The following is a 22709-nucleotide window of genomic DNA, read 5'->3' on the forward strand; positions in this document are numbered from 1 at the left end:
GCGCAGAAACTGTCCCTCCAGTTGCAGAAACCTCAGGGTCCAACCGGAGCTCTGGAACAGATCCCGTCCACAAATGGGATGCATAGGGTCCCTACATTCTGCATGGACTGGTTGTAGGGTAACATGTGCAAATGGCTTTAGATGCCTATTTGGTCCATAAATTACCACATAGCATATATTGAACACAAAAAACAGTGACAATTTGTTGTTGACAAAGGACAGCTGGACATATAAAGGGCCCCATTACCTTCAGTAGCTGAGGGCCTCATCATACCTAAATCCGGCCCTGTCTTTATCCCACTCCCTTGCTCCTAATGTAGGTCTTCAGTTGCCTCTTCTTCCCTGGCAGGATGTGTGTGCTATTTTGTGGTTCGCCTCAGGTGCCCAAGTGTCTTGGGCTGGCCCTGATTCAGGTTCCCCCAATGTATCCAGAGTTTCTACTCTCTAAAATATAACAGGGACGCGGGTAGCGCTGTGGGTTAAACCACAGAGCCTAGGACTTGCCAATAAGAAGGTCAGTGGTTCGAATCCCCGCGATGGGGTGAGCTCCCGTTCCTCAGTCCCTGCTCCTGCCAACCTAGCAGTTCAAAAGCACGTCAAAGTGCAAGTAGATAAATAGGTACCACTCCGGTGGGAAGGTAAACGGCGTTTCCGTGCACTGCTCTGGTTCGCCAGAAGCAGCTTAGTCATGCTGGCCACATGACCCAGAAGCTGTACGCCAGCTTCCTCGGCCAATAAAGCGAGATGAGCGCCGCAACCCCAGAGTTGGTCACTGGACCTAATGGTCAGGGGCCCCTTTACCTTTACCTTTAAAATATAACAAGCTGGAAAATGGAGGCTCTCTCCCAGCCACTGGGGCAGGTAAATTCATCTTGTGCTCCTCAAATGAGGCAGTCATATTAGGCTTTATTAAACCTCCTGGGCCTTTTAGGACAAGGATTCAAAATTCTCCTGTTTCGCTTTTGTCCATTCCGCATGTGATTCTCACTTATTCAAGTGACCCCAGGGTGTGTGTATTTTCTATTGGCTGGAGCAGAATCACAATTTCCTCTTTCCAGCGTCCAGTGCAACTGATATTTATAGACTTTTTCCTTTCCTCTTCCTGCTGAGCAGCCTCCCAGCTCAGTACTTTGAAGTGTCATCTATGTTTACCCACTTTTTATTGCATGTTATGGCTAACCCCTGCTGCTGCTCCTTTTTTTAAACCTGAGCCAAAACCAGTTTCTGGAGGCTGCAGTTGGAATTGTTATGAGAATATACTGCCTGGCAGATTTCAGACAACAGACTTTGCACCTGTTCGCCCAGTCAGGCTGAAAGCACCTGAAATTTAATGTCACCACCCTGTGTTAAATGTATATGGTGATTTTCTTAAATTTGGGCTGTACCTCCAAGGAAAAATGACTCCGTTGTGTAAGTGATGAACTATTTTCTGTTTGGAGTTTGCCTCTTGCATCAGGAAGCACAAATTAGGGAGGCTTGCATTAATACATGAAGCAAATGAACTCCCTCTCCATCCTGGCTTTTTCTTCTCCAAACCAAGATCCGCAAGCCTCTTGACAAATGCTTTTCAGATTGCACATGGCTACTATATGTATTTTTCAATGCTGGTGATCATAGAATCATAGAATTGTTGAGTTGCAAGGGACCACGAGGATAATCTAATCCAACTACCTGCAAAGCAGGAATCTTTCGTCCAATGTGGGACTTGAATCCACGACCCCGAGGTTAAGAGTCTCATGCTCTGCCAACTGAGCTATCTCTCAGGGGTAATCTGTCTAGTGATTTCATTGTCCTATTTATACTGCCCTGGGGCCTTTGGGTAGGGCTGCCATACGTCTGGAATTTTTTGCACATATATGTGATCCATCCATCAGAAATAGCGTCCGTGCGTAATTTCTGAAAATCGGCAAAACTGTCCAGGGAAACACGGGCATCTGGATATGGTGAATTTCCTAATAAATAGCTCAAAAACTTTGTTTGTTTGTTTGTTGCAAAAGAAGCTCAACAACCCTAGCAAAAAGAAAAAAGGAACGGTCACTTCTTGAAATATGGCAACCCTACCTTTGGGCGACCCCTTCATGGATCACCACTGTCTTGCCGTGGCGAAGGGGCTTGAATAACTTAGAGAAGCTATGAGCTATGCCGAGCAGGGACACCCAAGATGGACAGGTCATAGTGGAGAGTTTTGACCCAACGTGATCCACCTGGAGCAGGAACCTGCAAGCCACTCCAATATCCCTGCCAAGAAAACTCCATGGACAAAGACAACAGCCATATAAAAGTTATGACTCTGGAAGATGAGCCCCTCAGGTCAGAAGGCGTCCAACATGCTACTGAGGAAGAGTGGAGAACAAGTAAAAGTAGATTCAGAGCTGATGAAGCGGCTGGGCCAAAGCCGAAAGGTCGCTCAGTTGCGGATATGCCTGGAAGTGAAAGGAAAGTCCAGTGCTGTAAAGAAAAATATGGAGGGCACAAGGAGAAGGGGACGATGGAGGACGAGATGGTGGGACAGTGTTCTTGAAGCTACGAGCATGAGTTTGACCAAACTGCTGGAGGCAGTGGAAGACAGGAGTGCCTGGCGTGCTCTGGTCCAGGGGTCACGAAGAGTCAGACACGACTAAACGACTAAACAACAACAACAAACCTTTGGGTGAAGGGGAGGCAATATATCTCATAAATAAATAACTGGTTGGGTGGAAGCCAAGGAGCTCAACCGTAGGAGGAGCCAGTGCAAAGGACCGGCAGATCCAGCTATTTCTGTTTTTGCCCCCATCCTCCTCCCTGCTGAGTTTTGCAAGGGCAAAACTGAGACTGAAGAGGAGGAAGCAGATTGCCAGGGCAGCTTGCTGGACTGCTTGTCAGAAAGGAGGCCAGTGGGTTTGGAGGTTGCTGGGACAGTGCCCTACTTGCCCCAAACGGGCTGGCCTCCACCGATAGTTCATGCTGGACTTCCCTATGTGTCCCAGGAGACTGTTGTCTTTTCGGTGCCACGTCAAGCCTTTTGATTTGCTCAGGTGTTTTGATACCGTTTATTTTATTGGTAGAGATTTTAAGTGGGTTTAACATCGGCGTTGTCACGAATTGCTCTGCTGTTTCATCGTTTTCATGAGATGTTTGCGACGTCAGTTTCAGACCGCTGTGGAAATCCTTTAACCCTGAGAGTTAGAGAGGAAGGTACAAATGTTTGCCCCCCCCAAAGATTTAGGAAGGTCTTGGGGACCCCCCCCCCACTGCTAAATGAGTAGTAGCTGTGCCTGTCTGGATCTATGGATCTCTCTACAGTGCTGAGTAGAGGGGCCCCATAATAATAATAATAATAATTTTGAGAAGATTCATAAAAAAGCAACTGTAACAAAAGGAATTATTGTGAAAATAAGAGGGGTTTTTTTGTAGGGGGGGCAATTTTGTCCTTGCTCAGGACACTATATTATTGAAGTCCATACCTGCTCTCTGGATCCATGGGGTGTCCCCCCCAAAACAGACCTCACTGCTGGGTCCAGCTGCCACTCCCATCTCGCAGACAGTATGCAGCCAATATAGCCATCATGCCTAGCAGACACTGATATTCTTTTCCTCCTTGAATTAGGGCCTTTGAGATTTAGGGACACTATAGTTGTTCTTTCAGTTTTGCACAAGCCAATTAATAATCACTGTTCAGCTTTCTTTTTGTTATGTACTGAAGTTCTCACCCTGGGCCAGCAGGAGGATACTGTAGACAGTTTTTAGTCAGGTCCACATATGCAAATAAGGGATCAAAAGTGACGTTCAGTGATTGGATAGTTACAGAAAGTTGTTACAATTACGTTGTACTGGAGCTCTATATAAGCAGGCTGGCTGAACCCTTCAGTTCAGTTCTGTTCTGACCTGTGAATAAACAAGAGCTGTTTGGAGAATCACTGTGTCATCTGATATGTTCACCCACAACTTAACACTTTCCTTTTCTTTTTTGGGAGCGGCAACAGTGGCATCTAAATCTTGTGGCTCCGCTTCCGTATCCTTACGCAGCTGCTGTTCCTTCCAATGGGGCTTGGGCAGGAGAAAATAAGTGTTCCCTGCTAGATGCTTTCTTCCTTGATAAAATAATAAAAGCAAGTCCTCACAATGCGCTCATGGGATTATGTAATTCTTGCAGTTCCACTTGGGTTAACATCAAAGCCTAAAAATTGGGTCTGGCCAGGTGCTGTTGATCAGATAAAAGGACCTTGGTTTCCACTGCAAAGGCTTTGGGTGGTCACCTTGCTCTGCACATGTCCCACATGGCTCTCTCGGTAAAAGAGCAAAGGGAGGTGTTTTTGAGCACTGCTGTAGGACTTTCACCATCTCTTTTTCCTGTCAGGGCAAGGAAGGCACCATGCAGAGAGAGAGGGAGGGAGGGAGGAAGGGAGGGAGAGAAGCATGAGGCAGAGATCTGTTGCACAGGCAGGAAACTTGCTGCTTGCTGTTAAGACTCATATCCTCCAAGAACCCCGCCTTCCCAAGTGGCAGGAATAGGGGATACTTTGGGAGAAGCCCTTTGAGGTTCAGAGCCTGAGTCTCGGTGGGAAGAAATGTGTTCAAAAGTGGCAGGAACTCCTTCAAAGAGGAAATCACTTCTGATCGCCAGAGTCTGAAGCTGGTAATTTAATAGGGAAACTCTGCATCTCCTATAGGGTTGGCGTTACTTGCCTGTGTATTGATTTTTTCCACCCCCCACCCCCGTGAGCCCATTCAAAAAAAAAAATTGCACAAGGATATTGAAAGCAGAAACTTCTGGTGTACGGTTTGGATGAAAGGGAAAAGGGAGGTGGGCGAGTGGATGGGGGGGGGGGATGTGGTGTGTGTGCCCACGTCAACTTTTGCTGGAAAAGTCACGTCAAGCCTATAAACACTGCAAGATGCAGAGAAGCCAAGTGCCCTGCTGCGTCTCCTCTGGTCTTTCCATCTGTGCCTGCCGGAGGAGGAGGAGGAGGAGGAAGAGAGGGCAGCGCGGGCAAGAGCAGGACCCACTTCTCTCAGAAAAATAAAGCAAACTGGCAAACCAGCCCAACCCACAGCTGGGTGCAAAGACAAAAATCTCCTGCCTATAGAAAACAGAATGAAAATTTAAACACCGCTCCCTTCCCCATTAATAACATTATTTGTTTTGCTATTGTTGTAAGAAAAAACTACCCCTTTCCCTTATGGGGTACCGAAGAACCTGTATAGAGTCCTTAAGTGGGTTCCCTATTGGTAGGAGAAAATAACAGAGGCCAACCAGAGAATATTGAGAAGCAAAGCGGCTAGTAAGCCTGATCTTTATTAAACTGTTGCAACAGGGTCCTCACTCACCACATACAGGAGGAGGAACCCAGAACAATGGTGCGCAAGCCCTTATATAGACTTTTGAAATTGCCCACCCTCTAACCCAAGACCACCCCCTCAAAACATCATACATACATCACAGAAGAGGCAGTCTACAGCAGAAATCCTGTCTGCCAGGATACCTGATGATAGTCACTGATTGCCTTTACCTGGGCAGCCTGGCCATTCTTTTGTGATGGTTAATACCGGTACTTTAATTCCTGAATTCAGGTCACGGACTCACCCTATTCATGCACAAATATGCCCTTAAGACAGGATTTGTGAGTAAAGATACAATGGGGAGTCTTTGTGTGAAAAAATATAAATAATATACTTCTCACTGCCTAAGTCACCATTGTTCCTGATGTTCAGGAGTGGAGGAACCTTCTGAAAAGCAAGCAGCTACTGTATATGTATATAGATCACCTATAAGCCATAGTCTTCCTCTTTCAAAACCGCAGATATGAAGTGCTAGGCTTTTAAAAATAGCCTCCACTTTGGGCATTGACGGATTGTGTGATTCCACCAGGGGGCAGTGGTGGCCGCCAAGTTAGATGGCTTTAAAAGAGGATTAGACAAGAGGATTGGGGACACGGGTGGCGCTGTGGGTTAAACCACAGAGCCTAGGACTTGCTGATCAGAAGGTCGGCGGTTCGAATCCCCGCGACGGGGTGAGCTCCCGTTGCTCGGTCCCTGCTCCTGCCAACCTAGCAGTTCGAAAGCACCTCAAAGTGCAAGTAGATAAATAGGTACCGCTCCAGCGAAAAGGTAAACGGCGTTTCCGTGCGCTGCTCTGGTTCGCCAGAAGCGGCTTAGTCATGCTGGCCACATGACCCGGAAGCTGTACGCTGGCTCCCTTGGCCAATAAAGCGAGATGAGCGCCGCAACCCCAGAGTCGGTCACGACTGGACCTAATGGTCAGGGGTCCCTTTACCTTTACCTAGACAAATTCATGGCGGATAAGGCTGCCAATGGCTTCTACCCACAATGGATAGGTGCTACCTCTACCTTAGGAGGTAGCATGTTCCTGACAACCAGTTGCTGAGAATCGCAAGTAGGAAAAGTGCTGTTGCACTCAGGTTCTGCTTGCAAGCATCCCATGGGTGTTGGCCATTGTAAGAGAAGAATGCTGGACTGGATGGGCTGCTGACCTGTTCTAGCAGACTCTTCTTGTATATTTATGCCCTCCAGATGTTTGGAATGGCAACTCTCAACCCCAGCCAGCACAGCCATGCTGGAGGGTACCAGGTTGGGAAGGCTGTAGTAAGGCATGGTGAAAGATAAAAGGGTAAAAGGGGTGGCGCTGTGGTCTAAACCACTGAATCTCTTGGGCTTGCTGATCAGAAGGTCAGTGGTTCGAATCCCGACAGAGTGAGCTCCTGTTGCTCTGTCCCAGCTCCTACCAACTTAGCAGTTCGAAAGCACGCCAGTGCAAATAGATGAATAGGTACCACTGTGGTGGGAAGGTAAATGGTGTTTCTGTGCACTCTGGTTTCCCTCACAGTGTTCTGTTGTGCCAGAAGCAGCTTAGTCATGCTGGTCACATGACCCAGAAATCTGTCTGTGGACAAACGGCAGCTCCCTCGGCCTGAAAGCAGAGATGAGTGCCGCACCCCATAGCCGCCTTTGACTGGACTTAACCATCCAGGGATCCTTTACTTTTACCTTTAATAAGGCACAAGGCTCCATCATAGTAAGATGGCTGAGGCTTGAGCCATGGCACCCAATGGACCTTTGCTGTTGGATAGCTGAGCTGTTTCCTTTGGTAATCTCAAGCAGAGACAAACAACTTGGTTCCACCTTGGTCCCAGTTTTTGCATTCATAGCTATATTAAGTATCCGATAAAGTTGTGGCCAGTTTAATTCCCACACCCACCTCTCGCTGCCATTCTGCAGTGCTAGAGCTTGCAGTCATGGCAGCTATACAAATCAAAACAGTGCAGCCAATGGCAAACTGAGAGATACCTTAAGGGACTTCCGGTCGTTTGTGTTGAAATTTTGCCCACTATGTGTTTGATAGCTTGGAATTTTTAAGGGTAGCATATGAAGTTGTTCCAGCTGTAGAAATTTACTTGGGGGTGTGTGTGTTTGAGTTTGATGGCAGTTTCCTTCACCCCACCCCCCTTTTAACTTGCTTGGTTTGAAGAAGGAAGAATCTCCCCTGGGATTTGATTGATATGGATTTGGCAGCTGTAAATTGCTCACAGCGTGCTGCAAAGCCTGTCCTGCGAGGTATGTTCAGTTCCATTGAGATTTCATGGTTGGGGAAAGGAAGCTTTGTAAGAGAACAGAGCAGATGTGTCTTTCAGCTGGCTCACGCCTGGGCCTTTTGCAGCAAGCCTTTTCCTGGACTGCGTTGATCTCCTGGCAAGCTTGTAGAAAAGATGGCTCTGAAGAATCATATTGAGGATGAACTTTTAACTTGGGGTGTGGGTGGGAATCCAGAGTGCTACAGAAGTGTTAATGCAAGCAGATTCAGTATTAGAAAACTTCCCAACAGTAGTTGCTCAGAACAGTTGTCCAGAATCTTGATACTCCCCTAGTGGCAATTTTTTTATACATATCTTTACAAACACAACATTGTGTCGAACAGTTGAAAGGAAGCTTATTGTGACTGCAATTTGAAACTCTTCCAAGGCATTGCATTATTTGGCAGAAGGTCATGCAAGGGCATTTTTTTTTATATAATAATTTTTATTCATTTTCCAAACACTTTTATACAATCAACTCATATTAACTCTCACATTCATCAATTTTTGACTTCCCTCAGTTTCTCTGCCAATCTTTCGTTAAAATTTCTATTGTTAACGCATTTCTGAACTTATTATTGCCTTTAACCATTCCTCTTCCTTTCTCCTACTTTCTTTTTTACAATATTTCTTAATTTTTCACAGAGACTCTTCAAAACCAACAAGCGTTGTCTGTGCATCACATATGCTTTTCAGATAATCTGTAAATTTCCCCCAGTCTTCGATAAACTTTTGGTCTTTCTGATATCGAATCTTCCCAGTCAGTTTATCCAATTCCGCATATTCAGTCAGTTTCATTCTCCATTCTTCCACTGTTGGAACTTCTTCCTGCTTCCATCTTTGCGCCAGAAGTATTCTTGCAGCTATTACAGCGTATTGGAAAAGTTTACAATCTTTTCTATTAATTTCATTACCTACCAATCCTAGTAAGAAGGCTTCTGGTTTTCTAACAAATGTATATCTCAACATCTTTTTCAATTCCTTATATATCATTTCCCAGAAGCCTTTCACCTTTTTGCACTCCCACCACATATGATAGAAAGTTCCTTCTTTTTCTTTACATTTCCAACACTCATTACATGTTTTATACATTTTAGCTAATTTAACTGGTGTTATGTACCATCTATATACCATTTTCATTACATTTTCCTTCAACGCGGTACACGCCGTGAATTTTAACTTTTCATTCCATAATTTTGTCCAATCATCATATTGTATATTATAACCAAAATCTCTGGCCCAATGTATCATTACTGATTTCACCTCTTCATCTTTTGTATGCCATTCCAACAACGTTCTATACATTTTAGACAAATTTTTATACTCATTATTCAATATCTCTATTTGAAATTTTGATTCTTTTCCTTCATATCCACACATTTTACAATCTTTTTTAAACATTTCACTAATCTGGTAGTAGTGCAACCAATCATAAACAAATTCTTTCACCTCTTCATAAGTCTTCATTTTCCATCCCCCCCCCTCTTACTATCAATTCTCCATAAGCTATCCACCTCCCCCTCATGTTTATCTTTTTCACACTCATCACTTCCAATGGTGAAAGCCAATGGGGGAGTCTTGGTTCCAACAAATTTTTATACCTCTCCCACACCTCTATCAATGATCTTCGGAAGATGTGGTTTTCAAAACCTTTATTAATTTTTTTCTTTTCATACCACAGATATGCATGCCACCCGAATCTATTATCAAATCCTTTTAAATCTAACAATTCTCCATTCACTAATTTAATCCATTCCTTTAACCAACAGAGGCATGATGCTTCATAATATAGTTTCAAGTCTGGCAGGGCGAAGCCACCTCTTTCTCTCGCATCTGTTAATAACTTAAACTGAATCCTTGGCTTCTTGCCCTGCCAGATGTATCTTGAAACTATTTTTTGCCATTCTTTGAAAATTGATGCCCCTTTAATTATTGGTAGTGATTGAAATAGAAATAACATCCTTGGCAGCACACTCATCTTTATCATAGATATCCTTCCCCAAAAAGATAGCTTCAATCTTCCCCACACCTCCAGATCCCTTTTTATCCCATTCCAAACAAGTACATAGTTATTTTGAAACAAATCGATATTCTTGGGGGTTAACCATACTCCTAAATATTTCACTTTGTTCACCACTTCCAACCCTGTCCTTTGTTGCATTTCCTCTATTAATTCTTGGTCCATATTTTTTGCAATAATTTTGTTTAAATAAAAACCTGCAACTTGACCAAATTGTTCTATTTCTTCTAGGATACTTTTAACGCTTCCTGCTGGTTCTTCTACCGTCATTACGCAAGGGCATTTTTAATACATTGTTGTGTGTGACAGGAGAGAAACAGCTAGATTTGTAAGATGGTGATGTCCCCGTGATCTGAAATGCAACTGTAGGGGCTAATATCTTTGCAAATATAACTTGCAAAGCACCAAACACCAAGTTGTGCTCTTGAGTGGCGAGAGCATCTCTTTGTGCTTTTGGCATGTGTGTGTGGTGGGAAAGCACTGGTAGTTGAGGTGAACTGTTTTGGTCCTGCATTGATAGGATTCATTCCCACTCAAAATCTTCTAGATCTTCAGATTCTTGAATCATTTACTAAGATTTTTTCTTTTGAGCCAAGCTTTTAGAGAGTTCTGCTGGCTTTGCATCATTCTTCCTGCTGTTAAGATAATGCTGCTGATTCCATTTGCCTTTTGCTTTGGGCTGTTTTAATGGGGTTTGGTTTTTCTCCTTGTTGGCCATATTATTACCCACTTTGAATGCTCATTTGAGCTGAAAAGCAAAAGATAAATCCTAAAATCAATAAGAAGCCCTTGCCCAGAGGCTGACTATCTAGGCAAAGATGAGACGCAGGAGAGGACAGGAAGGGATAATGGGAAACAGGAAGTAATGGGAAATTAAAGTTATGTGCAGTTGTAATGCTTTCAGGAGGCTTTCCTCCTTACCATTATGGCAACTTTATAATTGCTGTTGGAATTGTTGGCATCTGTCATACCATCATAAGAGTGGAAAATAATGACAAGTTGAAGGAAGTTCCCTCATTTCCTTTATGGAAACATTGAGTTGCCAAATGCCAGGCCACAGAATTAATCTTATCTCCATCCTTGTCTTTGGCAGATGATGAAGGTGGAAGCAGGAGAAGCAATCAGCCTTCCACAACGTAGTCTCTTCCAAATGCTTTGAACCACAGCTTCCACCAGCCCCAACCAATATGACTGTGCTGGCTGAGGCTGATGGGAACTGTAGTCCAAAAGATCTGGAAGAAACCAGGTTGGTGGAAGGCTGACCTATTGGTAGAGCCAGGGGTTGGTTGATAGGACAGATACCAAAGTGCAGGAGCCAACTTTCAATTCATCTGTAGGGTTTTTGCTTTTTTTGAGCTTTCACTTATTGATTGAACTGGTTTTTGGCAGCTGTAAATGGCACGCTGCGAAGCCTCTCCGAAGAGATGCCTTCAGTTCCATTGAAGACTTTGAAACCACCCTTCCCCCAAGAGGGACTTTTGGCAAGGGAGAAACACGCTCTGTGCCACTGGACACCTGTTGTGAGGCATATTGCAGTGTGCTCAACATATGTGCCCAGCTGAGGGCTGGCAAAGTGGGAGGGTGGGAAAGGCTCAGTTGACTTCCTATGGGGATTGACATCTGTGTGCATTTAATTCTGTGTGGAGGGTTTGTGCCCTTATTTTGGATGCAGGTTTGCATTGGGAATTCAGTGTAAATTTAACACATGAAGTGCCATGGGCTTTGCCCTAATACTGCCCGGGTTCATGCATCTATAGGAGCCCAAAATTGTTAGAATGCATTATGTAAACATTAGAACAGCCTATATAGAGGGAAATCTATGTCTTTGACCCAACTGACAGAAATAATTTGTTGAATTCCTTTTCTCATGAGAAACAATATTGGAGTCCATTCTTTCTTAGGCAGAGAGGTTGCTTAAAAATCCAGAATAATTAGGTGATGTTTCATCAGCAGAACATTTTCTGTCAAATGACAAAAAAATTCATTTTGCCTTCTCGAACCCCATGACTTGAAAACAGCTTTTGATAGCAGTTTTTAAGCAAACAACTGTGTAGTATATTTCAGTCACACCCATGTCTGCCTGCCTCTCGTTCAGTCTTCTCTGATCATAGGTTTACTATGGAAAGCTGCTGTTACAAATGAAAACTATTTGATAAATTAGATGTGGCTGAATCATGGCAGTCTTGAGCACATTATAGCTGCGCTGGCATAGTGCCTAAGAGATTAAGCTACAAATGAGGGAATCCCCAGTGGAAACTCCATTCATTCTCCCATGAACTTGTAAGGCTGGCATTAGGCAGGCTATAACCTCTCCGTCTTAGTCTCCATTCACAATAATCCTGACCTACCAGCCCGAGCTATTGCAAAGGTTATGGCCTTATAAGCTATCTGAAGTGTTTTGACAATCCAAACAAGTCAGCTGGGTGGCACAGAAACCCAACAGAATGCAAAAAGAGAGCAACCAGTTCTCCAACGTGCCAGCGATGGAGGTTTATTGTAGGTTTCTTTCTTCAAATGCAGACTTTGAGCTTCTGAACCAGGCTCCTTTTGGAGCCAGATGGGCAGCAAGCAGAGTTTGTGGGATCTGCTTCAGAAAGTCTAGGCTTATGGACTATGCAGAATTAGACAAGATGAGAGGAAGGATTCGAAACCTGTGGGATCAGAGATTCTCAGAGGACTGGAGTAAATATGTGAACTATCTGAAAAGCAATTGTAATCAACAGATCACGCTAGTAGGACTGCAAGAAGTTTTGTAAGGAGGACTATGTGAAATATTGCAGAGAAAAGTATGAAGAGAACTATTAGGGAAGGACTATTAAAAGCAATAGTGAAATTAATGAAATGCAGATTAAGTGATAAAGGTTGAAAAATCTTCAGATGTGGTTGATGGAAGTCCAAAACATTGAATGAGAAAATATGTTGTATGTTTTTTTTTGGGGGGGGGGGGGATTTTATGTAAAAATTAATTAAAAATATATTTAAAAAAGAAAGTAAGTCTAGGCTTGCTCCTCAGGAAGAAACTTTAGATCCGAAATGTGTTGAGCTACAATAAACATTAACGGGTGTCACTTTTGAGAACTAGCTTCTACCTTTTTGCATTCTTTGTGAAGTGTTTTGAATTCTCTATGTCAGGCATGTCCAACCCCCAAGAGACGGTGATCTACTCCCAGTATAGAAAAAACTGGCAGTGATCTACCCATTGTCACTGGAGGGGAGGGGAGCGTGCGTGGGGTGGGTGGATTGCGTTGTTGAGCTTTTTGGGGGGAGGATTGCAGAGAGGTTTTTTTTAAGCTTCCCCCCATTACTTTTTGTACATGATAAGGATCCCGCGATCTACCAGGATTAGCTGGGGATCTACCGGTAGATCGCGATCTACTGGTTGGACATCCCTGCTCTATACAAAAGACAAGTACTATTCTTTGGAAGTAAGGCCTACTCTAATCCTTGGGACATCTTCCTTTTTAAAATAATAATAATAATAATAATAATAATAATAATAATAATAATAATTTTTTAAATTAAGGTTTATAGAGAAAAATACAAAACTTAATATCTTTCCCCCCCTTAAAAAACCAAACCAAGGCTTTTATCTAGATACAGTAAATACACAAAAAGGGACGGAGAGAAAAAATAGAGAAAGAGGAAGAAAGAATGAAGAGCAGAAAAGAGGCTAAAAGAGAAACATAGAAAAATAAGATTTGGAAAATAAAGAACTTCTTATTATTCATTTGTCCTCTATATAAAAACAATATTCACTTTCTATAAACAAACATTATCTTCAATCCTCAAATCCATATATCATCATTTCTTTTTCTTTTTCATGCAAAAAGTCTATGTGAGCTTTCCAGTCTTTAACAAATGTTAAAGAAAATGACTTTTCTCTGATTAAACATGTCAATTTCACTTTTGAAAACTAGCTTCTCATTTTTTGCATTCTTTGTGAAGTGTTTTGAACACTCTGTGTAAAAGCCAAGTACTATTCTCTAATCCCTGGGACATCTTTCAATTGGTATGAACTGCTTACATTTCCTGCACTTTTGACTCCAATATATTCTGTATGAGAGTCATGCATTTTGGTTGCTTGTATATTTCTATTCTTGTTATAGTGACACGGATAATGCTTGTTAGATGGTTTGTTCTCATGTTTTTCAACACGATCAATAGCTAAGTTAATGAAACATATTAAGCATGCAATATGGGATGTGTCATTTCATATTGGTGTCCTTGATAAATCAGATTTTTGTTTAATGTGTACAAATTCTCTAGGCTGGTGCAAAATCATTTCCTTGCACTAGCAGTACATTGCTGGAATTTTCACTTCCTATCTGTGCAAACAACCAATAAAAGGAAAGAAAACTGAATACTGCTTGCCTGTTTTTATTTATAAGTAAAAGGACTGGAGGCTTAACGTTTTATCAAAATGTAAATCCTAGGGAGGGGCCAGTGATATTGCTTAGAGTATATCCTATATTTATTTATTACACTTGCATACCATCCAAGAATACTTTCAGGGCGGTTTACAAGTATAAAAACACGTACTACAGCTTTCGGTTCACAAGACAACTCACAATAATAAAAAATGAAACTGCAAGACGAATGTGGAAACCATCACATCAATAATAATAATAATAATAATAATAATAATAATAATAATTTATTATTTGTACCCCGCCCATCCAGCTGGGTTTCCCCAGCCACTCTGGGCGGCTTCCACAAATACCAAACATACACTAATATGTCATACATTAAAAACTTCCCTCAAGAAGTAGCAAATAGCACTATAGGTAAAGGTAAAGGGACCCTTGACCATTAGGTCCATTTGCTGCGCTCATCTCACTCTATTGGCTGAGGGAGCTGGCATACAGCTTCCGGGTCATGTGGCCAGCAGGACTAAGCCGCTTCTGGCGAACCAGAGCAGCGCACGGAAATGCCATTTACCTTCCTGCCGGAGTGGTACCTATTTATCTACTTGCACTTAGACATGCTTTCGAACTGCTAGGTGGGCAGGAGCAGGGACCGAGCAACGGGAGCTCACCCCGTCGTGGGGATTTGAACTGCCGACCTTCTGATCGGCAAGTCCTAGGCTCTGTGGTTTAACCCACAGCGCCACCCGCGTCCCTTAATAGCACTATAATGGAATCCAATAACATCACATTGTGGAGAGAGTGTCACATCATGCCAAATGCTTGGCGAAATATAACTAGTTCTTATGGCTCACTTGGAAGCCTTAATAGAGGGAAGCAGCTGGGCATCTCTAGAAAAGGGATTTACCAACCAGGGGGCCATGACCAAGAAGGCCCTGTGCTGCCTTCCAGCTCACCAAACCTCAGAAGGCCATGGAAATATTCACAACATGGCCATGGCCTCCACAAACATTCGGTGTTTGCAGAGCAGTTTTTGAAAATGGTTTGGCACAAGCCATTTCTTTCGTTCAGCCCCATCGTTCTGTTTCCCCCTCCTTTGTTAGCCAGACTTTTATATCCCAAGACCCCTGCAAAAACTTAGGTGTCCCTTGAAATAACAATTACTTTCCCAATAATTCTTCCCATATGTTCGCCATCCTTCCTTCTGCAGCTTTAGTGCAATGTGGTTATTTTCTCAAGGAAAAAAAAATCATTGTTCCAGAAATTATAATAGAGGAACAAATAACATATATTTGCAAAGAAAGCTCTGCCAAAAAAAACCCCCAAAACCAAAAGCAACACCCATTATTTCTGAGATACTAAAAAGAAGGAAAACAAGCATTTTGTCTAAAAATACCTAACTGCAAGAGCAACATATGTGGCAGGACATATGAGTAACCAGAACATTATTTCTCTGGTGTTGAGTGAATTTTCTTTCTTTCTTTTCCTCCCATCTCCAGTTGGAGTGCTCCATTATTGTGCATCCTGAATACATTTCTTGCTATTTATATTTTATATTGTGGGCAATTTCAGACAGCTGCTTTAAAACTTAACGAAAATTCCAGATGTCATGTTAGGAACAGAAAACCAGAAACCAGATTGTAAATCACAACAATAGCATGCATATAATAAAAGAGATGCCGTTTCACTCGTCTTTCTTTATTTTATTTATTTAAAAAAATAATCCTTATGCTGACTTTTCTTTATGCCTTCCTTCTGTGGGGAATTTTAGAAACTGATAGTTTGATCTGGTGTTCTCTCTCGTTTGTTTAGATTCAGAGCAGAGTACGGGTTCAGACACTGAAGCATTGGCTGAGAGGACATCCTGCTCCTTTGACACGCACTCTGACCTCACATCCGGCGGCCCCATCTCTCAACCACCTTCTACCTCATCCATGGAGGAGATCCAGGTGGAACTGCAGTGTGCTGACCTCTGGAAACGGTTCCATGATATTGGCACAGAAATGATCATCACTAAAGCAGGCAGGTAAGATGAAGGCATCCCCTCAGCACAAGACTCTGAGTTTCAATGTGAAATTGACTTGATGAAATAGAAAGGTTGTCACGGTATCGTCCGTGCTTTGTCACAAACTCATTTCCCAAGACTGACAAGGGTTGAGGCTTGGAACGGGACTTTTCCCTTACCATAATATCCATGCCTTAGCTTTACATCTATGCTGCTCTGGAGGCAGCCCTGTCTGGCAGTAAGTTTCACAACAGAGATACAGTGGAACCTCAGTTTTCGAACGTAATTCGTTCCGGAAGACTGTTTGACTTCCGAAACGTTCGAAAACTGAAAGCGGAAGCCTCAGTTCAACAGGGAAACTCTAAACCAGGCATAGGCAAACTCGGCCCTCCAGATGTTTTGGGACCACAACTCCCATCATCCCTGACCACTGGTCCTGTTAGCTAGGGATGGTGGGAGTTGTAGTCCCAACACATCTGGAGGGCCAGGTTTGCCTATGCCTGCTCTAAACGGAAGCTGCACCGGGTTTTTCGGGTTCCGAAAAACGTTTGAAAACCGGAGCATTTACTTCCAGGTTTTCAGAGTTTGGGAACCGAAATGGAGCCGTTTGAGAACTGAGGTTTGACTGTACATAGGAAATATGAGCCATCATTGTACACAAAACCTTTCATATTTCATCTCTTAATCCTAGCTATGGCCATACCAAAGCAACTGTTGCCATATGGGTACATGTTTAGGTGTGTATGCATGTATACATATATGTATTTTCATTCAGAAGGGTGATCGTTAAAAAGAATAACACATCATAATAATAATTTATTATTATTTTGTATACTGCCCACCATCTGTAGATCTCTGGGCAGTTCACAGTCTAAAAACACAAGATAAAAACAAAAAAAGCATAATAAGAACAAGAGCAAAACAATAAGCTCCCTCCAAAATATATATTATTAGTATTGGTGCCTTACCTCTGGCCAGCATGAAACCTTTAGTGCCAATTTTAAAGCATTTCAAATGGTAAAGCACAAAGCTAAAGCACAGAATGAACTCAGGCTTGCTAGAGAGGTTAAAAGCAACAAAAAAGGCTTTTATGGGTATGTCCGTAGCAAAAGGAAGAACAAAGAAACAGTGGGGTCACTCAGAGGAGAAGATGGTGAAATGCAAACAGGGGACACAGAAAGAGCTGAACTCCTCAATGCCTTCTTTGCCTCAGTCTTCTCCGATAAAGAAAACAATGCCTGACCTGAAGAATTTGGAGCAAATGATTCAGCAGAGAAAACACAGCCCAGAATAACTAAGGAGATAGTACAAGAATACTTGGCTAGTTTAGATGTATTCAAGTCTCCAGGGCCAGATGAACTGCATCCAAGAGTATTAAAAGAACTGGCAGATGTGATCTCAGAACCACTGGCAGTCATCTTTGAGAATTCCTGGAGAACAGGCGAAGTCCCGGCAGACTGGAGGAGGGCAAATGTTGTCCCTATTTTCAAAAAGGGGAAAAGAGAGGACCCAAATAATTACCGCCCAGTCAGTCTGACATCAATACCAGGGAAGATTCTGGAGCAGATCATTAAGCAAACAGTCTGTGAACACCTAGAAAGGAATGCTGTGATCACCAATAGTCAGCATGGATTTCTGAAAAATAAGTCCTGTCAGACTAACCTGATCTCGTTTTTTGACAGAATTACAAGCCTGGTAGATGAAGGGAACGCAGTGGATGTAGCCTACCTTGATTTCAGCAAGGCATTTGACAAGGTGCCTCATGATATTCTTGTAAAGAAGCTGGTAAAATGTGGTCTTGACTATGCTACCACTCAGTGGATTTGTAACTGGCTGACTGACCGAACCCAAAGGGTGCTCATCAATGGTTCCTCTTCATCCTGGAGAAGAGTGACTAGTGGGGTGCCACAGGGTTCTGTCTTGGGCCCGGTCTTATTCAACATCTTTATCAACGACTTGGATGATGGACTCAAGGGCATCCTGATCAAATTTGCAGATGACACCAAACTGGGAGGGGTGGCTAACACCCCAGAGGACAGGATCACACTTCAAAATGACCTTGATAGATTAGAGAACTGGGCCAAAACAAACAAGATGAATTTTAACAGGGAGAAATGTAAAGTATTGCACTGGGGCAAAAAAAATGAGAGGCACAAATACAAGATGGGGGACACCTGGCTTGAGAGCAGTACATGTGAAAAGGATCTAGGAGTCTTGGTTGACCACAAACTTGACATGAGCCAACAGTGTGACGCGGCAGCTAAAAAAGCCAATGCAATTCTGGGCTGCATCAATAGGAGTATAGCATCTAGATCAAGGGAAGTAATAGTGCCACTGTATTCTGCTCTGGTCAGACCTCACCTGGAGTACTGTGTCCAGTTCTGGGCACCACAGTTCAAGAAGGACACTGACAAACTGGAACGTGTCCAGAGGAGGGCAACCAAAATGGTCAAAGGCCTGGAAACGATGCCTTATGAGGAACGGCTAAGGGAGCTGGGCATGTTTAGCCTGGAGAAGAGGAGGTTAAGGGGTGATATGATAGCCATGTTCAAATATATAAAAGGATGTCACATAGAGGAGGGAGAAAGGTTGTTTTCTGCTGCTTCAGAGAAGCGGACACGGAGCAATGGATCCAAACTACAAGAAAGAAGATTCCACCTAAACATTAGGAAGAACTTCCTGACAGTAAGAGCTGTTCGACAGTGGAATTTGCTGCCAAGGAGTGTGGTGGAGTCTCCTTCTTTGGAGGTCTTTAAGCAGAGGCTTGACAACCATATGTCAGGAGTGCTCTGATGGTGTTTCCTGCTTGGCAGGGGGTTGGACTCAATGGCCCTTGTGGTCTCTTCCAACTCTAGGATTCTGTGATTCTGGTAATCTATATATGCAAATACAAAAAAAACAACTCATGACATTTGGAAGCTTGTAGAACTTCAGCTTTGAAATAATAATATTAAAAGATCCATTAAAAGCAATTGGGTGATGATACCTTCGGAGGCACCCAATGGTCTGTTATCTTTTAAACTGGCGTTGCATATTCCAGCCAGTTCCCATTTTAATTCCAATTAATTTTCATTTTTGCAAATAATCAGGACCTTGGACAGGGAAAGGACTCACCAGCTGTAATAGTGTTCAGTCACTTAACATGAAGGAAAATTGGGGGGAAGAGATTCAGCCTCTTTCCCCCCACTGTTTGATTTCCATTATCTTTTTTCTTTGCTCTCTTTTAATTCCCTGAATTTCATAAGAGGAACCAAGTGTAAGATATGCTTGTGGCCTGTATTATGGTCCACGTGGCACTGAGCTACTGCTCCAGATGAACCCAATGGGTTTGGAGAAGTTTCAACAATCCATATCTTACCTGTCTCAAGGCTCTCCTTTTCCCCATGAGTACAAGTATTAATCTAGTTTTTGTCATTTGTTTTAGACCGTACATGGTTCCTAATTACACAGATCACTGGAAACAAACAATGGATGTTTGGCAGCCGCTGTTCTCACATTTATGGAATCATATCACATTCAGTGAGGAAATACTCCTTCAACTCAGTTGCAGGTTTGCAAATAGGCTTTAAGAGGTGACTCTGTGCCTGTTTGCTGGCAGAGGGGTATATGCAGTATATGCCGTATATATGGGATATGCAGATGCTTCAAGCTATCTGAACTATACATTTAAAGCAGCATCATACCACTCAGGGCAGTTTGTTAAGGGTGCTGTGAGCTGTTAGGACGCTCCCTATTCCATCCTAGAGCTACAATCCCTCGAGTGGTTTAACACTCAATCCCTTTTCCCAGGGAACTTCTCAATTGTGCTTTTAAAAAAGATGTTGGTTTATTTAAACAGCATGACAAATAACAGCTAAAAAAATTCCCAACTATATAAGCAATGGGAATGGAGAAAAACAAAACGTGATTCTATATATTCCACTATGAAGTCTATACGCAGGACATAGGTTCTTAACTTGTTGTGTAAAAAAGTGACCGCTTTGAGGTTTGTTTTTTTACAATCAAGTGATACGGTATATAACTTTTTTGAAATCAGTAAACACAGTATGTACTGGGCAGGGTCTCTTTTAAAATGAAATTGAGCATCAGTGGCTCAGTGAAGCAAAAAAAGTATGTTCTGGTTAAATATAAAGATGAATTAGTATGATCTAGAGAGAGATAATTTCCCTCCTCCCTCTCTTACCCCAAATAAATTGACTGACGGTACATTCAGGACATTTCTCAGCCACACAGGTTTGTTGTGAAGATGGAACAAAAGGGGACAAAGGCTGACATTTACACCCCCACTCTGAGCTCATGGCAGAAATGGTAGAATAGAAATGTCATGGTGTGACTTTAAGCTTAGGGAATTCGTTGCAGCATTTTGGTCTGTCTTTAAAACCTTCACCTCCTGGTCCAATGAGTGTGATCTACACATAAAAGCAAGCTGTGTGCAATGGATGTGGGTGTTGGGATTGCATCTGAATGCAGTTTCATGATGCTCATCCAGGTTCCGTTGAATTAGCTGGATGAAACTTTGAGTGTGTAGATGCACATCACCCTATTGAGTTGTTAGTTGTTGCACAAGACCTACCCACCCAAGACTTGGGGACCTCCTGATGTTTCTGTATAATAAGCAGGCTGTGTTATATTATTGTTGAATGGTGATTTTGGAGTGTCTTATAGTGGCTGCTGTTCTTTTGTTTATGATTAAGAATTCCAGTTTAGGAATTTTAATGTCCTTTCCTGTTTGTCGTTGGGATATTGTTGTACGTTGTTGTTTTGTTACTTTGGTTTTCTTTTTTTTTCTAATGAAGAGTAGTCTCTAAATGAGATGAGATATGTAATACTTGAGTACAGGTAGGGTTGTATGAGGCCCTACTATTTTAAACTCTTTTAACTGCATACTTGTGCTGTGTCCCATGTTGTTAGTCTGGAATGTAATGGCGTTTGCGTCGGATGGGAGCAAAGCCATTGTGCTTTTGCACTGAACTTGCACAGTTATTTCTGTAGACTGCTCACACTGGCTGCATGGAGGTTACCCTGCCTTAGCCTGAAAATCTTAACCAATTGACATCTATGGCAAATCTCCCATGACTTCACTTAGGTCAGGTTTTTTTTTTTTACTGGTTTCCATCCTTTGAACTATGATTGCAGCTGGCTCCGTTCTCCCCTCAGAAATCTGTACTGCAGTACTTAAAAGTCTCTTGGGTTCTGTATAGTGGCGGTCCCAGGCTCCAGGACCAGCTGGCTCCTAGCAGCCACTTTTGCTGTCCTGCAACTGATGCTTTCTGCATCCACGAAACTCTTTGGCATCTCACCCACTGATGGATTTGTAGAACTTGTCGCCCTGTTAGCACTGCTTATGTCGTATCTCTTGCCATTTGTAGACACTTTGCAGACACAGGTCTCTGAGCAGGGGAGCTGCTCCTGCGTAGGGAGAAAGGAAATCAGTACCCAAGACTCCATTATGCTTACATGCCATTTCTGTTTCTTATTTCTTGGGTAAAACATTCATGTGAAATGAAGTATTGGAGTCAGGGATTTAGGTTTGATGACGCCCTAAGCAACTGAAGGTAATGGGACCCTTCATATGCCCAGCTGTCCTTTGTCAACAACAAATTGTCGCTATTTTTTGTGTTGGATATATGCTACATGGTAATTTATGGACCTAATAGGTATATAAAGCCATTTGCACATATCAAATAGGAGCCTACACAACACAAAACACTGTTGCCGTATGTAGGTTTTATTTTATTTGTTTTTTATCTTATATTTTGGAAATGTACATCCAGGTTTTTTTCCTTTAAATTTTTTGGGGGGCCCTATAGCTTGTTTAGCTTATACGTAAATCTGGCACTGATTGGGGGGCTCATTTTGGCAAAGCAAATTTCATGAAAACCTCCCAGCCCCAGCAAAATGCATACAAGGAGCCCCTCACACTGTTGGAGGCCAGTGGAGAAACACTTGTGCACCATCCTGGCATAGGTAATATAAGGGTCTAAACCACTGAGCCCCTTCGGCTTGCCGATCGTAAGGTCAGCAGTTCGAATCCACGCAACAGGGTGAGCTCCTGTTGCTCTGTCTCAGCTTCTGCCAACCTATCAGTTCGAAAGCACGCCCGTGCAAGTAGATAAATAGATACTGCTGCGGCGGAAAGGTAAACGGCGTTTCCGTGTGCTCCGGTTTCCGTCACAGTGTCCCATTGCGGCAGAAGCAGTTTAGTCATGCTGGCCACATGACCCAGAAAGCTGTGTGCGGACAAATGCTGGCTCCCTCGGCTTGAAAGTGAGATGAGCACCGCAACTCCATAGTCGTCTTTGACTGGACTTTACTGTTCAGGGGTCCTTTACCTTTTTAAATCTGACAGTGTTAGGGGCTAACACCACTGAGGACCTGCTGAAGTGTCCATCCCAGGCCTGGGCAGCAGCTGTATCTTTCACCAGTTCCCTTGTGCCCCTCAAATTTGACTGGACTTAACTGTCCAGGGTTCCTTCACCTTTACCTTTTACCTAGGTAGTCTGAGTTTGAAGTCAGCAAACAATTATTCTCCCATGAAGGGGCCTTTGAGCCATGCCTTGACACATGGAGCTATCTGTAGGCAGGCGTCCAATGCAGTTACATTTGCCCCACTGCAAGGATATTGGACAGCAGTAAAAGGTTCAGAAAAGGACCACCAACATTATTAAGGGGGCTGGAAAAATTCCTCTATGAGAAAAGGTTACAATGCCCTGGGCTTTTCAGTTTATAAAACAGGCAAGATTGTTCACATC

At 42.9% G+C, this 22709-nt stretch overlaps 1 protein-coding gene across 1 annotated transcript in view; it reads left to right on the forward strand.

The window, feature by feature from the left end:
- The window catches only part of TBX15 (T-box transcription factor 15), a 99086-nt gene that overhangs the window by 26334 nt on the left and 50043 nt on the right, over nucleotides 1-22709 (forward strand). The window contains exon 2 of the mRNA XM_080987152.1: nucleotides 15765-15978. Within this exon, the coding sequence (XP_080843278.1) occupies nucleotides 15765-15978 (214 nt within the window). The remainder of the gene's footprint in view (nucleotides 1-15764; nucleotides 15979-22709) is intronic.

Source organism: Podarcis pityusensis, assembly GCF_964106645.2.
Source record: "Podarcis pityusensis genome assembly, chromosome: 17".
NCBI lineage: Eukaryota > Metazoa > Chordata > Lepidosauria > Squamata > Lacertidae > Podarcis > Podarcis pityusensis.